The 16,133-nt window shown below is 38.0% G+C and overlaps 1 protein-coding gene and 1 long non-coding RNA gene across 5 annotated transcripts in view; one reads left to right on the forward strand and one right to left on the reverse strand.

Moving 5' to 3' along the window:
* LYPLAL1 (lysophospholipase like 1) overlaps window positions 1-14,399 on the reverse strand; it is a 39,210-nt gene extending 24,811 nt beyond the window's left edge. The window contains exons 1-2 of the mRNA XM_025927848.2: window positions 14,243-14,399; window positions 8,689-8,788 (exon numbers count right to left, since the gene is read on the reverse strand). Of these exons, the coding sequence (XP_025783633.1) occupies window positions 8,689-8,788; window positions 14,243-14,336 (194 nt within the window). The 5' untranslated portion in view covers window positions 14,337-14,399. The remainder of the gene's footprint in view (window positions 1-8,688; window positions 8,789-14,242) is intronic.
* Window positions 14,354-16,133, forward strand: part of LOC147572473 (uncharacterized) — a 391,655-nt gene continuing 389,875 nt past the window's right edge. For 3 of the 4 annotated variants that reach the window (XR_015246200.1, XR_015246202.1, XR_015246201.1), the window contains exon 1: window positions 14,426-14,529. This is a non-coding gene — a long non-coding RNA (uncharacterized LOC147572473). Of the gene's footprint in view, window positions 14,530-16,133 lie in introns of all 4 variants that reach the window. The other variant, XR_015246203.1, reaches the window with a different exon arrangement.

A 16,133-nucleotide genomic window follows, 5' to 3' on the forward strand; every position in this document is an offset into this window, starting at 1 on the left:
TCAAATTCTGATGCAGAAAAACTACAGAGAGTCAGGTCACACCCAAAAATTTGCTTCAGTCTTCAGAAGTGGGAAGGAAGATTCTATAATCTTTCTTTTCCCCACAAATATGATAGTACACTTGAGTACAGATGGCTGGTACACACTTTAAATCTACCTCATCAAAAGTAGTGCTCCTTAAAATGCAAATTACGATCTCTATCTCCTACCTACTCAATCCGAATCTAAAAGGTCATAACCTAAAAATCCACATTTTAATAACTGCCCAGATGATTCTTATCGTGAACAATGTATTTTAAAAACAACTGCCTTCCAGTTTAGACTTCCAATTTTCAATTTAACTGTAGAGTTTTAAAAAAAATCCTTCTAAATGGGTGCTAACTCATGAACAGCAGGCTAGTATGCTAAATTTAAAATGCCCCAAACAAAACACATTTGCATGCTCAATCTCTACAATTTTCTCATAGATTCCCTACCTTCACATCACCACCTCTCCCTTTCCCTAATTTTCAATATTTCCCAGTCTCTGCTCTGTGAATTTCTCTTGAATTGACTGCTTGTGTTACATTTCCCCCACAGTGACCTTGTTCAGACTTTTATGATTGCTAGACCAGTGGATCTCACCTTTGGCTGCATACGAGAATCAGAAATGAAGCTTTTAAAAATCTTTCTGCTTTGGCCACATCCCAAACCAATTAAATCAAACTCTCCGGGGGTAACAACCAGATGGAGTTGCAGATAAAATACAGGACACCAATTAAATTTTAATTTCAGATAAACAATAAATACTTTTTCAGTATAAGTATGTCCCAGATATTGTTTCTATATTTGGTAAATAATTCTGGCAACTCCACACTCTAGCATCTGTAAGACTTTAATTGCTGAAATGTAGGTACAGGCTCAAGTCAAATATATAACCTATTGTGAGTTGGGGTTTAAAAGTTCTGAGGGGTGCCTGGATGGCTCAGTCAGTTGAGTGTCTTGACTTCAGCTTAGGTCATGATCTCCCGGTTCGTGGGTTCAAGCCCCACATCAGGCTCTGTGCTGACAGCTCAGAGCCTGAAGCCTGCTTCAGATTCTGTGTCTCCCCCTCTCTCTGCGCCTCCCTGCTCATGCTCTGTCTCTCTCAAGAATAAACATTAAACAATTTTTTTAATTAAAAAAAATAAAAAATTCTGAAAGCTATTCCTTTAGATCAGGGGTCAGCAAACTTTTCCTGTAAAAGCCATGGAGTAAATACCTTAGGCTCTGTGGATCATATAGTCTCTTTGGCAACTACTGTACTCTGCTTTATAGTACAAAAGTAACCAGCGACAACGTGTTAATGAGAGTGTGGCTGTATTCCAATAAAACTTTATTTATAAAAATAGGGGGTTGGCCATATTTAACCCACAGGCTGTAGTTTGCTGACTCTATTCTAGACTATCAGATCATTTCAGATCTCCACTTTGTTATTCAATATATTCATTATTTTTCTCAGCTTTACATCACCTGGAAATTTGAACAGTACGAAAATAAAACTCATGTGTATGAAAATAAAACTAACTCAAATAGTCCTTGAAAATACAACCCAGAAGCATACGTCTGGAAAATTTCTTCAAGGATTATCAGTAATTAATTCTTTGGATGATATTTCTATATCCTGCCGCAAGGATATCATAGACTACTATTAATAACATTTTTTGAGTGCTTATGTCAGACATCATGTTGAGAAATTTACATACATATTCAATAACATTATATATTCTCACAATGACTCCTTGAGGTAGATACAATTATGACCTCCATTTTGCACTTCAGGAAATTGGGACACCATTAGAGAAGTGAAATACCTTGCTCAAGATCTTAGAGCATTAAGTAGAGAAATCTAGATTCAAACATAGGTCTGCCTAATCCAAAGATCAGATTCTTAACTACTGTACCACAGTAATTCCATCTATCCTTAATAGGCTACTTATTTTGGATAGTTCTCTGACCTACTGGTCTAACACTGCAGCAAAAAATCTGAGTATTACATTACTGGTTCTTATCTACACTGCATAAAATCTGAAGGGAACTAAAATTCAAAAAGTTAATGACTGTAAGGGATTTTAGAGTCTAATCCAATCTGTTCATTTTAGACCTGTGAAAATTAAGACCCAGAACTGATGAATTCTTCACTGACAGCCTTAACAATTTTACTTTAAATAGGAATTAGATGACATATATTTTTTTTAATTTTGTTAACGTTTATTTACTTTTTGCATGAGCATGAGATGGGGAGGGGACAAAGAGAGAGAGGGAGTCACAGATTCCGAAGCAGGCTCTAGGCTCCGTGAGCTGTCAGCACAGAGCCTGACGTGGGGCTCGAACTCATGAACCACGAGATCATGACCTGAGCCAAAGTCAGATGCTTAACCGACTGAGCCACCCAGGCACCACTAGATGACATATTTCTAAAAGTCTTCACTTTTCCTCCTTAACCGAAGTATTGGTTTCTCAAAGATTCCACATTGTATATAGCATTTATCAGAATGTTAATTCAAAGTAATCAGAAGGAATAACAAGCAGATTTATTGTTTACTTATTACTGTTTTTGTCACTCAATGTAACATAACCTTTACTTTTATTAATATGTAATACGTTTAAGGGGCGCCTGGGTGGCGCAGTCGGTTAAGCGTCCGACTTCAGCCAGGTCACGATCTCGCGGTCCGTGAGTTTGAGCCGCGGTCCGTGAGTTCGAGCCCCGCGTCGGGCTCTGGGCTGATGGCTCAGAGCCTGGAGCCTGTTTCCGATTCTGTGTCTCCCTCTCTCTCTGCCCCTCCCCCGTTCATGCTCTGTCTCTCTCTGTCCCAAAAATAAATAAACGTTGAAAAAAAAAAATTAAAAAAAAAAAAAAATGTAATACGTTTAAATATAAATGGCACAAAAAATGAATAAAACATAAATGTGACTATACATATATTTCCAAAGCTTATATCCATTAATGAACCTCAGAATCAATCAACAGATTAGTACTCTGTTCCTGTTTTGATACTTCTCTATGTTTTTCTTTTTAGTTTGTTATCTTTTAAGAGGCTGTTAAATTATAAAGTAGATATCATTGTAAAGACAACAATTTTGTGATCAAGAAAAAATATTTAAAGAATTCTGAGTTGGGGGGCACCTGGGTGGCTCAGTTGATTGAGCCTCTGATTCTTTTAAATTTTTTTTTTTTTCAATGTTTATTTTATTTTTTTTGGGACAGAGAGAGACAGAGCATGAACGGGGGAGGGGCAGAGAGAGAGGGAGACACAGAGTCGGAAACAGGCTCCAGGCTCCGAGCCATCAGCCCAGAGCCCGACGCGGGGCTCGAACTCACGGACCGTGAGATCGTGACCTGGCTGAAGTCGGACGCTTAACCGACTGCGCCACCCAGGCGCCCCGAGCCTCTGATTCTTGATTTCAGCTCAGGTCATGTCCTTGTGGTTCATGAGATCCAGCCTTGCACTGGGCTCTGCACTGACAGCACAGAGCCTGCTTGGGATTCTCTCTCTTCCTCTCTGCTCCACCTCGCTCATGCTCGCTCTTTCTCTCTTTCTCTCTCTCTCAAAATAAATAAACTTAAAAAAATAAAGAGAAAAAAAGAATTTTAAGTGTACAAGGGAAAAAAAAATCACATAGCTCTCTTCTTATCTAAACACATTAGGTGAGTAAACAGCTAAGCTGAATTAGTGATATTGAAAGCACTGTTTATTGGATAGCTGTTAACCGTTAGAGACTCTCAGTAACAAAATTAGAATCTGTTTTTAAAATAAATGAATGCTTGCAAGTGTTAGTTGAAATGGGTATCCTGATACACTGCTGGTAATGATGCAAACTGTCTATTCTTAGAATACAATTTAGGAGAATTAATCCCCTAAACAAAAAGGAATTGGCTTTAAGGCCAAAATGTTCCTCTAGGACAAATTTTTATTAACTATATTTATACACAATCACCACTAATAGTCCTAATATCTGAGGGCATTATGGCTGGACATTCTGAACAGTGTGGAAAAGGGATACCAAAAACAGGCCAGATTGTGAACAGGAGAGAATACATAACAACCAAATATAATTTCATGGGAAAAAACTAAGAAATGATAATTCGTGTGACAGAAGAGTAAGTCTAAAAGTATGAAAACCCTTAAAATGTATTACATTTTAATTCACCATGAAACTAAGAAAGCATCATCACCAATTCCAACAAGATAATAAAATATTATTGAATTGTAAACACTATCTGATGTCTTAACTACCTCAATACAATGCCTTTAATACCTATATACTTAAGTAAAAATAATCTTGAAATACATCAAAACAGAAGGAAAATGGCACCAACCAAAACTGCAATAAGATGTAAGGTGAATTCAGATTGCAAAATCCTCAGGCAACAGAGATGTGGTTCATGCTTTAAAATTAAAAATAAATTTATTAAAACGAATAAAGTTTCTAATTGCTCTGGGTTTCTGAGACAAGTAGAATTAAAACTTGCTGATATCTGAACTATCATAGACTAAAAGAAAAATGATTTCACAGTAATGTTGAAACAGATTTTCTAATATGATAAAATATTGAACCAGTTCTTGCTTGTAATACTTGCTTGTTATAAGAGCCCTTCCAACATTTAGAAGATCACAAAGTCAAAAGGTTTGGAGCCATTGGTAATCCTTGATCATGTGACATTGGATTTCCCATATGGAAAAGGACCAATGAAATACAGCAGAGCTACAGAATGTACAACTTGCCAAATATTTAAACAAAATAACTTCGCTAGGTTGGTTGAGAGTGCTGGTATTCATGATTGAAAGCAATAAACATATTTTACAAACTTACTTGATTTTTAAATTGATAGCAAATTAAATAGCATTACTATCCTTAATTATATATGTCTCACTTCACTGTTTAATTTGATACCTCTAATCATGAATAGGGGTCTGAAATGTAATACTCCACAATGCAGACATATATATTCTTTCTGAAAATTGTTTGAAAAGCTCCTTAATTCCTTAATAGGAAATTGCAAATTGTATTTAATTGTGAGGTTTTTATTTCTTCATCTTAGGAATCCTAGAACTAGTGAAAACAAGGAAGCAAAACTTCACAATTCCATGCTCTCAATCAAGAGTAAATTTTGAAGAAAAGTGGAATTTTGTATTTAATGTTTCTGACCTTGAGTAATTAAATCTAAAAATAAAGAAAGCCTAGTACATAAAGACCTGTTCTTAGGTACAATCTCAACTTCTTTTTGTATTGATTCAAAGACAATGATGCCATTCATACTTTAAGTACCTCAGATATTTGTTTTTCTAAAATATAAACAGCTGATCACACTGCAACATTATTTTTTTTCCTAACAGAGAACCAGGATACTAATCATCTAGTATAAGTGGGACAGAGGTGTAATTTAAAGCAGGGTTTCTCAGCCTAGGCACCCCTGAGATTTGGGGCTGGCTAATGCTCTGTCATGGGGTCTGTCCCATGCAGTAGAAGGTGTATAGCAGTAACCCTGGCCTCTACCCAGGAGACGCCAGTTGCCTCTTATACTGCCACTCCCGCCAGCTGTGACCACCAAAAAATGTCTCCCAACATCGCAAATGTTCTCTGAGGGAGAGTCATCCTTGCTTGAGAATGAATAATTTAAATCACCTCATCATTAAAAAAAAGGAAATCTTACAAGTTCAAGAACTGTCAGTCATGAGAAATTTAGGTAAAAATGATGAATTGATCTAGAACAGTTGCCCCTAGCATACTATAAACGTATGGGAACTCCTTTTAAAAGTCTAAAATTACATTGTCCAAAATGGTAGCTCCTAGACACATATACCTATAGAGCATTTAAAAAATGTAGCTAGTGTAACCAGTTACTGAACTTTTACGTTTATTTAATATAATGTTTTATTTAAGTATAACTAACATACAGTGTTATATCCATTTCAGGTACGCAACATGATTCAACAATTCTATACATTACTCATAAAGTGCGGTCACCATCTGTCATTAAATGTTATTACATTATTGGCTATATTCCCTATGTTGTACTTTTCATCTCTGTGACTTATTTATTTTATAACTGGAAATTAGTACCTTTTAATCCCATTTATCTATGTCACAGACCCTCCACCCACCTCCCCTCTGTATTTAAGAGTCTGTTTTTTGGTTTCTTTGTTCTTTTTTTTTTTAATGTTTATTTATTTATTTTGAGAGAGAGAGAGAGAAAGAAAGCATGTGTGCAGAAACGTGGGAGATATTGTGGGGGAGGGACAGGGAGAGAGAATCCCAACCAGGTTCCATGTTCAGCACAAATCCCAACACTGGGCTCAATCCCACGACCATGAGATCGTTACAATCTGAGCTGATATCAGTCAACTGACTGGGCCACCCAGGCACCCCCTGTTTGTTTTTTATATTCTACATGTAAGTGAAATCATATGGTATTTGTCTTTCTCTGACTTATTTCACTTAGCATAATACCCTCTAGGTCCATCCACGTTGTTGCAAATGGCATGATTTCGTTCTTTTTTATGGCTGAGTAATATTCCTGGTTGTGTGTGTGTGTGTGTGTGTGTGTGTGTGTGTGTGTGTGTGTGTGTGTGTATGTGTGTGTGTACACACACATACATACCACATCTTTATCCACTGATCTATTGATGGCACTTGGGTTGTTTCCATATCTTGACTATTGTAAATAATGTTGCAATAATAAACATAGAAGCACATATATCTTCTCAAATTAGTGTTTTTGTTTTCTTTGAGTCAATAATTATTTAATGTAAATTTATCAGTACTCAAATTGAGATGTGTTACACATGTAAAATACACACCAGATTTGAAAGATTTAGAATGAATAAAAGAATGCAAATTATCACTTTAATAATTTTATATACATTATGTGTTGAAATGATAATATTCTGGATATAATGGGTTGAATAAAATATGTTATTAAAATTAATTTACTTATTTCTTTTTTTCTCTTCTTAATGTGGTATCAAGAAAATTTACATTTACATTTGTAACTCCTATTACATTTCATGGTTAGCATGGTCTAAAATGTTTGATGATCTGTCCAAATATGTACTATTAAGATATATAATACCAAAAAGTTATTATGAATTCAGTGAAATATTTCAGTGATTTTAGATTTTACTTAAACACAACAGCACCCACAAACAATACTTAGATTGTTGTATTCTTAGAACTATCTCCAGCCTAAAGTCTGAGATACACTTATCTGTAAACATATATCAAAACTCGTGATGATGTAAATTCATAAACTGAAAAGTACTGACTCTAGAATCTGTTTCCAATGATCTTCCATTCAATTTTATTAATTATGCTTATATTTAGGCTGAAATGAACTTATCTTTTCTGTCTCTGTGGGAATACCATTGTCTTTCTTCTTCCCAACTTCACTACAAACCAATAGCAAATAACAAAGCTCTTTTGACATTTCAAAGACATTCAACTTACAGCACAAAAATAACCTCTTGGTCATTAGGTCTTTTTTCTTTTTTTTTTTTTTTTTTAATGTTTATTCATTTTGAGGGAGAGTGAGGGAGAGAGAGAGAATCCCAAGCACACTTTGTGCTGTCAGTTCAGAGCCCAATGCGGGGCTTGATCTCACAAATGTGAGATCATGACTTGAGCTGAAATCAGGGGTAGGATGCTCAAACAACTGAGCCACCCAGGCGCCCTGGTCATTAGGCCTTTCATTTGCCCTACCAAACTACTAAACTCTTCTAAAATTATATTAAAATAACTTTTTTTGACTCTTAAATTTTATGACAAAATTATCATTATTTTGTTCTACCATTTTCAATTCTATCAACTAAGGTAAGTAAAACCTTAATTGCATTCAAAAGGGTCCTTGAACTTCTGGTTCTGATTCTCATTAATATTAAGTTAATAGAAAAATAAAAATCACATTTGCATAAGCACACAGTGTCATTAATAAGAATAAACCAAGAACAGATAATGAGAAATTAGTGGATTGTACAGCTCAGCACATTATTTTGCTTACCCAAAAAAGTACTTGGAAACCCCAGTTTAAAGCATGTGCTCAGGATAAAAGCTTATGGAGATGCTAATTTAATAATTATAAAAAGCGGTTTGACTTCAAAACTGTATCAATCTCATGACTCTGCATTTTGTTAAACACATCTATAGGTTGCATAATCTATTTAGTAAGTAGCCAATTCCACATTCCTATTCTGGTTTATGGATTCAAAAAGCTTAATATTATTTCCAAAATTTTTTAAGTGCAGAAACAATGCCACAAAACCTTTTTCCAGAGTTTATCAATTGTGGCATAACTAAATTATTAGAAAGTTTATGCTTCTTGGAGTTTCTTTTGGGGCAAAAAAAAAAAGTTTCTTTTGGAGTTTCTTTTTTGGGGAAAAAGAGAATCTGAAAGACAGCAATCTGCAGGGTTAGAGGAAGCTGAGTTCAGCATACTATTCTTTAGGACAAAGTTTAAGTTAAAAGCTTCAGGGAATGCTTTACAAAAAGGCAATAAGTTATTCATCTAGCAAAACTTGGCTGAATCATAAAACTGAAAAAATAAAAAGTTCTGGAAAAAAAGTACCCCAATTCAAATACACAATTAAGTTTAAAGAACATTTAGCTGGTACATCTATTTATATACATTTTATGCTACAGTTATACTGGGCAGTGAGATAAATTACTGCATACCTGGGAGGAGCTGTTGGATAAATAATTTTTATGTGCTGGAATGTTAAATCTTGATTTAAAACCTGCTTGATCCATGTTCTCAATCCTTGTCCAGAATCACCTGATGGATCACAAAATCTAGGTTAAGATAAAACATTTTGACAACACAGTGTATTTAAAAGCAGTCTATAACTCTCATATCACACAGAGGCTGGAACAGGGAATAAAAAAAATTTCCATAAATAAAAATAACTGCACAGAAACCAATTTATCAACATGAATTAACTGGTCAGGTATAAACAGCCAAAAATAATTTAGATTACTTTACTCGTAACTTCAGCACTGATCACTTTATGAGTTTTAAGTTTCTCCTTTGTTTAAGGGTACAACAGCAACAAATACATGAAGTAAATTATTTTTTCTAAAAAAAAATTCTTTATCTGATTTTAAACACTGCCATTTTTTATCTTACCCTTAAAAAGAGTAAATTTTTAAAGTGTATATAAACTTTTGTACTTGGAACAACCTAAAACACTTTTCTTGGTTAAAGTAATAAAATCTATCAAAGGGATAGTTAGCATACTTTTAACTTGAAGAAATCTAAGTTTAATTTCGATAACCTGTTTACATGATGTAAAATAATGATTATATGCCCGAAGGCTGAAAAGTAACCAAAATCCATGCAAGAATTAAGGTATGGATATTTCCATTAAAAAAAAAATGGAAGAAAATATAGGTCCATCTTCTGTAGTCCTGAAGAGGAAATTTTAAAGGTGACAACTTTTAATTTCTTTTAAATCAGTTCATTAAGACATCAATTCAAAATATATCTATGAATGCACATCAATGTGTCAGGCAGTGAGGGCAAGATGAGGAAGAAAAGAGTCCCTGCTCTCACTGAGTATACAGTTTATTGTGAGGAGCGGACAGTAGCCGAGTAACCATACGTAAACATTAAAGGTAAATGTAACCACTGTAACGATGAGACCCTTGGTGCTGCCAGGGTTTATGGTATTCAGAACTGCCTCAGCGAAGGAGTTCAGGGATAACATTACCCGAATGTAAGCTCTGCAGAGCAAAGGTCACTTTGCACTTTATCCCCTGAGTTATTTGTTCACGTAAGGCCTAGAGCACAACTGACACAAGCTGACACAAAGTTTTAAGGTCCACGGGCTGGTGAAAAGGGAAGGGCACAAGGAAAGAGCATCTCGGACAGGATATGGCGAATGCGAAGATCCTTCATTGGAAGGAGCAGGATGACGTCGAAGAATTGAGAGAAAGAGCAGGGAGTGCAAGATGAGGCTAGAGAAATCCTCAGAGCCCGGAGCTAGCTGCTTTTTGGCAGAAAGGTGGCCATCTTTTAAGGGGCACTCTGGCAGCTGTGTGAAGGGAGGGACAAAAGTGGGCGTGAGGAGATCAATAAGGAGGCTACTGTTCAGTTAAGTTAAGGTTAAAGCAATGAAATGTACAGAGATACTTAGGAGATAAAATTAACAGACATTGACGATAGGTTAGTTATGAGGGGTCAATGGTGGAAGGTTTCAAGGAAGATGGTGGGGTTTTTGGCCAGGATAACTGAGTGAGCAATGGAACTACACACACTGAGATAGGAAATGCATGAATCAGCAGGTTTATACTCGCTGAGTGTGAGGTACTCTTCAGAATGCATACAAGTCCTCTAGCTGGGGTTGAGCAAACTATAGCCAGCTGGAAGACAAAAACCATTAAGAACGACTTTAACAGTTTTTAAAGTTTATTTTATTTATTCTGAGAGAGCGAGAAAGAGACAGAACAAGCAAGAGAGGGACAGAGGGAGAGAGACAGAATCCCAAGCAGGTTCCACGCTGTCAGGGCAGAGCCTGACTCAAGGCTCGATCTCAGGAACCATGAGATCATGACCTGAGCCGAAAGCAAGAGTTGGACACATAACCAGCTGAGCCACCTAGGCTCCCCCAATTTTTACATTTTTTTAAGAATCATTTTAAGAAAATGAAGGAAAAGAAAGGAGAAGAGGGAAGCAGAAAAGAAGCCATTACATGGCCCACAAAAGCTACAATGGTTGCTATCTGAGCCTTTACAGAAAGTTTGCCAACCCCTGCCCCACACCACCTGTGCCAGCACCCTTTTGGATATCCTGGCCTACTCCTCTCCAGACAAACACGCCTGACTGCTGTTCCATGTCGGAGAACCTACCTCAGACCCTCTCTCCTGGCTTTTCCCTGTCTGCAACAGTCTAGCCCAAAACCTACACGATTGCCTCACTCAAGTCTAACTTCTGAAGTGTCACCACTGTAGTGAGACCTACTCTGACCACCTTATCTAAAATTATCACCCCCTATACCTCCCATCCTCCTTGCCCTTAGAATTTACTACTATCCACTCACTCTATAATATTTCCTCCACTAGAATGTAAGTTCCACGACAGAAGGGAATTTTGTTTGTTTCGTTCATTACTATATGCCTGGAGCCTAGAACAGTGCCTTGCACAGTGGCCATATAATAGATATTTCTTGAATGAATGGGTTAATGAATGAGTGATTATTAGGCCTCTGGAAAAACACATCCAGAGCTCAAAGGAAACTTAGAGACACACATATATATCACCATACAGAGGAAAAAACAGAATCCTTGGGCATATATGCACATTAGCTGGGGAGAAAAAAAAAACAAAATGAAAAAAAAAATAGGACCAAATTCTGAGGAACCCCAAAATTAATGGATAGAAGAGAATGCAAAATACACCAAAAGGAGCAAACAGGTAAAAAGAATCAAGAAAGCATTTCAAGAACACCGAATGCTGATGGGGCCCCTGGGTGGCTCAGTCAGCTAAGCCTCTGAGACTTCAGCTCAGGTCATGATCTCACATTGGTGGGTTCAAGTCCCACACTGGGTTCTGAGCTGATAGCTCAGAGCCTGGAGCCTGCAGCCTGCTTCGGATTCTGTCTTTCCCTCTCTCTGTGCCCTTCGCCTGCCTGTCTCTGTCTCTCTCTCTCAAAACTAAATAAACATTAAAAAAACATTAATAGTTGCTTCCTGTACTGGCCTTACTCTTCAAAAAAAAAAAAAAAAAAGAATACTGAATGCTGCTGCTAACAGTTGAAATAATGAGATAAGAGGATGACTGAAGAATGTTTATTACATTTAGCAACACACAGGTTACTGGTGACTTTACTAAGAGCCAACTCAGTTCGCAGACACTTACTACAGGAGGAGAAAGCAAGGCACGCATGGTTTGTGTGAACCTTACAGCGCAGTGTGGAATACAGACCTTAAATTAAGTAATTACAAATATGAATACCATTAAAGGAGCATCCAACAGAGTGAATTAATCTAAGCCGGGAAACCAAACAAAGCTAATTAAACTATTACTTGTGTTTATCATCCTGAAAGAAGATACTTCTTTTGTATTTTAGGAGTAGGAAAGGCTCAGATGAAGCTGGCTATGTATTACTCACATTCCCCTATATTCTTCTATCGCTGGCATATCCTAGAGAAGGTCAGACTTTAAAAAAAAAAAAGCTTCTAAATTCACTTCTTCAATCTTAAAAAGCAAAACTTAATGCCACAAAGCAACATCCATTCATCCATTCACAAGGTCTGCTTTTTAAAAAGTTGGCACTTTATTCTAACAGCAAGGTAAAATTGTTACAATTGGTTTATATTGTAGTATATATGTAGTAACGTATTTGGAGTAACCAGAACCCAAACATCTCCTATAACATAACCACATATAGTAAAGTCTAAGTCTAATATAAAATCATACTTTCAATAAGGGTCTTATTTACTACAATGGAGCTCTAACTATATAGGAAGTGCATTACATTTGCATAATTAGCAGAATTCTTTGGATAAATTCTTTGTTCCAAAGTACAAAAGAAAAAAATAATATATACTTTTATATTGTACAAATCTGGATTTACAATTTATGAAAACATCGGTAATTTGAAATTGAAAAGAGTAAGGATAGACGTTAAGCAAAGCGACCCATGGAAAAAAGAAACGTCCAGGAGTATTTCCTAAAAATATTATTAACTAATTAACTTATTTATTAAAAAGATTATGGTATTGGGGAATTTCTGGATGCTTACAAATGAACACCCTTGGAGCCCAAAATAGTACCAGTAACAGTCTCTTAATTGGAAAGCACTGGTGTCATCTTAGACACCCCACCTCACCTTCTAAATATATCTCAGCAGCCAAATTTCCCTTTCAACACATTTGGCTAGTTTCTTCCTATTTCCAAAGTGATACATCCTAGCTCAGAGTTTTTCCACGTTACCCCTTCTGAAGTCAGAGAGATCTGAGTGCGAATCCGAATTCCATGACCACTCACAGTAATAGCCAAGTGACCTTGGGCAAACTTCAGCCTATTGGGGCTCATTCTTAAAACGAGAATACTTCCCACAATAGCCCATTTCCAGGTTTCCACCCAGTACCTTTCCAATCCCCTTCACTATCCAATCACCATCTCTTTACGCCTACCAAAGTCTCAGCTCAAAGCCCACGTTCTCGGTCAAATCTGACAAGCTCTTCATCTTCCAAATGCCTTAATATGCCTAACCACAGTTTTTTCCTTACAATTCTCTTGGCAGTAAATCATGTACCATCTTGTGATCTCCCGTCCACTGCTGACTCAAACTAATTGAATTGTTTTTGTTTTTAACTTTAGGTAGGCGCCCTGAGGACACCGGCTGCATCTCATTTCTTTACAAAAATATTTCCCAAGAACTTATTCTGGGCCAAGCACTAGGGATGCAAAGATTAAAACAAGGGTCCTTACTCTTGAGGAAGGGAAAGTGAAGTGAGAAAGACAGACGTAAGTAATTACAGATGAGTGGAAGAAATGCTATACCGAATTAAGCACACGTCACTAAAGGCGGGCAGTACAAGAAGATCTACCCCTGGGACTGAGAGCTGACTCGGTGCTGTATCTTGGGGGCTTAATGACAAGAGAGGGAAAGAGGAAAAAGAAAGAAGGGGGAGCAGGAAAGTGAGGAAAGGGAGAAAGGCACTCCAGCCCTGGCGCAGTGCCTCACAGAAAGTATTAATAAATATTAAGTTAACTGGCTGAAATGTCTACAGTAGTATGGGAGACTGGAAAAGGAAAAGCAATGGCAAACAATCCAATGCGGTTGAAAACCCAAATCACTAATAGCTGACCCTGGAAAGTACTAAATAATTTATTTGTCTCTAGCAGAGAACTTACCTTACTAACTTGCTCTGTTTAAACTTGAGGGAGAACAATGGTGGGGATAGGGGAGGGTAGCAAGGCTTGCAAAGAAGAGTATATTGTAGATGGAAGGATGGCCGAGGGGCGGGACACAGGGGCCATCAGCGAGGGCGGTGGGCCAGTGACCACAAGATAGAAAAAGGGAACACACGGTGGGGAAGGCTGGGAACATATTACCAGGCCCGTGTGTCCCCAGCCACAGGGCTGGCGAAGGGAGGAGGGTCGCCCTCTCCGAGTCCACCGAGCCCTAATGGGCCCAGCGCCTCCTCCACTAGGGCAACACTGGGGGACCCGAGGGGAGGACGATTCCCAAGCAGAAAACTAGGACGTGAAACTGTAATCCACCTGAGCCGTGCAGGAAGATCAGCGAGGCGCTGTGCCTCCCAGCTGGCGACACCATGCAACGCTGCACGCGAAATGAACCCGACGCAGCCGCCATCGCTGCCGCCCGAGGAGTTTCGTGGGCCCCGCCCCTCCACCGCCCCGCGGGCCCGCGCACGTAGGCACGCAGGGCGCGCGCCCGAAGACGCGCCTGCGCTGTAGGGCTGGTGCTGTCGCGCTTCTGGGTCAAATCTGAGGCAGGTCCTGTTTCCGTGAGAGTTTTCGGTTTTGCTGAGGGTGGTATTGTAAAGGTGACAGCTTCGCTAAGCCTAATGGGTATATTTGTTTGCTGTGGGATTTTTAGCTGCAATCCTAAAAGTCAGGATTGCCTTTTTATTTGGAGAAATAAGGGTGTTATTCTGTTCAAAATTTAACAGATACAATCATACTTCACCTTCTTTGGGACTTGAACAGGATGTGTGTAGCTTTTTATATGCAAAATAAGACAGCTATATAATAAATCTGTAGTTTTAAAAAACAGTTTACACAGCAGATCTAAGGAGGTACCGTTTCACACCCATTAAGATGGTTATTCGGAAAACAAAATATATGTTGGTGATGGTGTGGAGAAATTGAAATCCTGGCGCATTGCTGATGGGAATGTAAAAATGGCACAGCAGCTGTGGAAACAGTTTAGTTTTTCCTCGAAAAGTTAAACAGTTACCATATGAGCTAGTGATTCTACTCTGGTATATATGCAAAAGAAATGAAAGCATGAGCTCAAACCAGCGTTTTGTGCACCAGTGTTCATTATTCACAAAAGCCAAAAGGCGGAAGCAACCCAAATGTCCTTCAGGGGATGGATGGTAAACAAAATGTATACACATAAGATGGAATCCCTGTGATGGAATGTTATTCAGCCTTAAAAAGGAATGTAATTCTGATACGTGCTACAACATACATGAACCTTGAAAACAGTATGCCACGTGAAATAAGTCAGACACAGAAAGACAAATATTGTATGATTCCACTTAGATGAGGTATCTGGAAAGTAGAGGAGGGATTACCAAAAGCAGAGGGGAAGGGGGAATGGGGATATGTTGTTTCATGGGTGTAGAGTTTCTGTTTGTGATGATGAAAAATTTCTGGAAATCCTGATGACGGGTTGCACAACATTGTGAATGTCCTTACTGTCACTGAGCTCTACGTTAAAAATGGTTGAAATGGTAAATTGTATGTTACGTACATTTTATCACAATTAAAAATTTTTTTTTAATGTTTATTTTTGAAAGGAGAGAAAGAGACAGAGCATGAGTGGGGGAGGGGCAGAGAACAAGGGTGGCATAGAATCCAAAGCAGGATCCAGGCTCAGTGCTGTCAGCACGGAGCCCCATTAGGGACTTGAACCCATGAGCCATGATATCATGACCTGAGCCAAAGTCGGACGTCCAACCGATTGAGCCACCCAGGCACCCCGTCACAATTTTTAAAATACTAAAAATAAATGGAACTACCTTCTATCTGAAGACCTAACCATAGACATCTTCTAACACTGAAGTCTGTAGACCCAGCAGGTGGCTCTTTCTTCATGTAAAATTCAACAAACAACCCAGTGGAACTTTAAGTGCCATTAAACACCAGCCTTCCGTTCATTGTAGTTGGCATCATATTTAAGCAATTACAACTTACCTTTTATTTGTTCATGGTACTCACCCTACTCCCAAGTGGCTAAGTTGCTTAACATCATGAGCCAGTTGCCAAGATAGCTCTGTGCTATCACAGTGTTGGACCAATGCTGTCCATGGGAATGGTCCTACATGCTTTTAGTTGACCAGATGCAAAAGGAACTTCGAGTCATTTCACTCAAGACTGTAGATCGTCAGCTGAGAGTACTGAGAATGAAGTCATTAGAAAG

Source organism: Puma concolor, chromosome E4, assembly GCF_028749965.1.
Source record: "Puma concolor isolate L17-30 chromosome E4, mPumCon1.1.hap2, whole genome shotgun sequence".
In the NCBI taxonomy this organism is placed as follows: domain Eukaryota; kingdom Metazoa; phylum Chordata; class Mammalia; order Carnivora; family Felidae; genus Puma; species Puma concolor.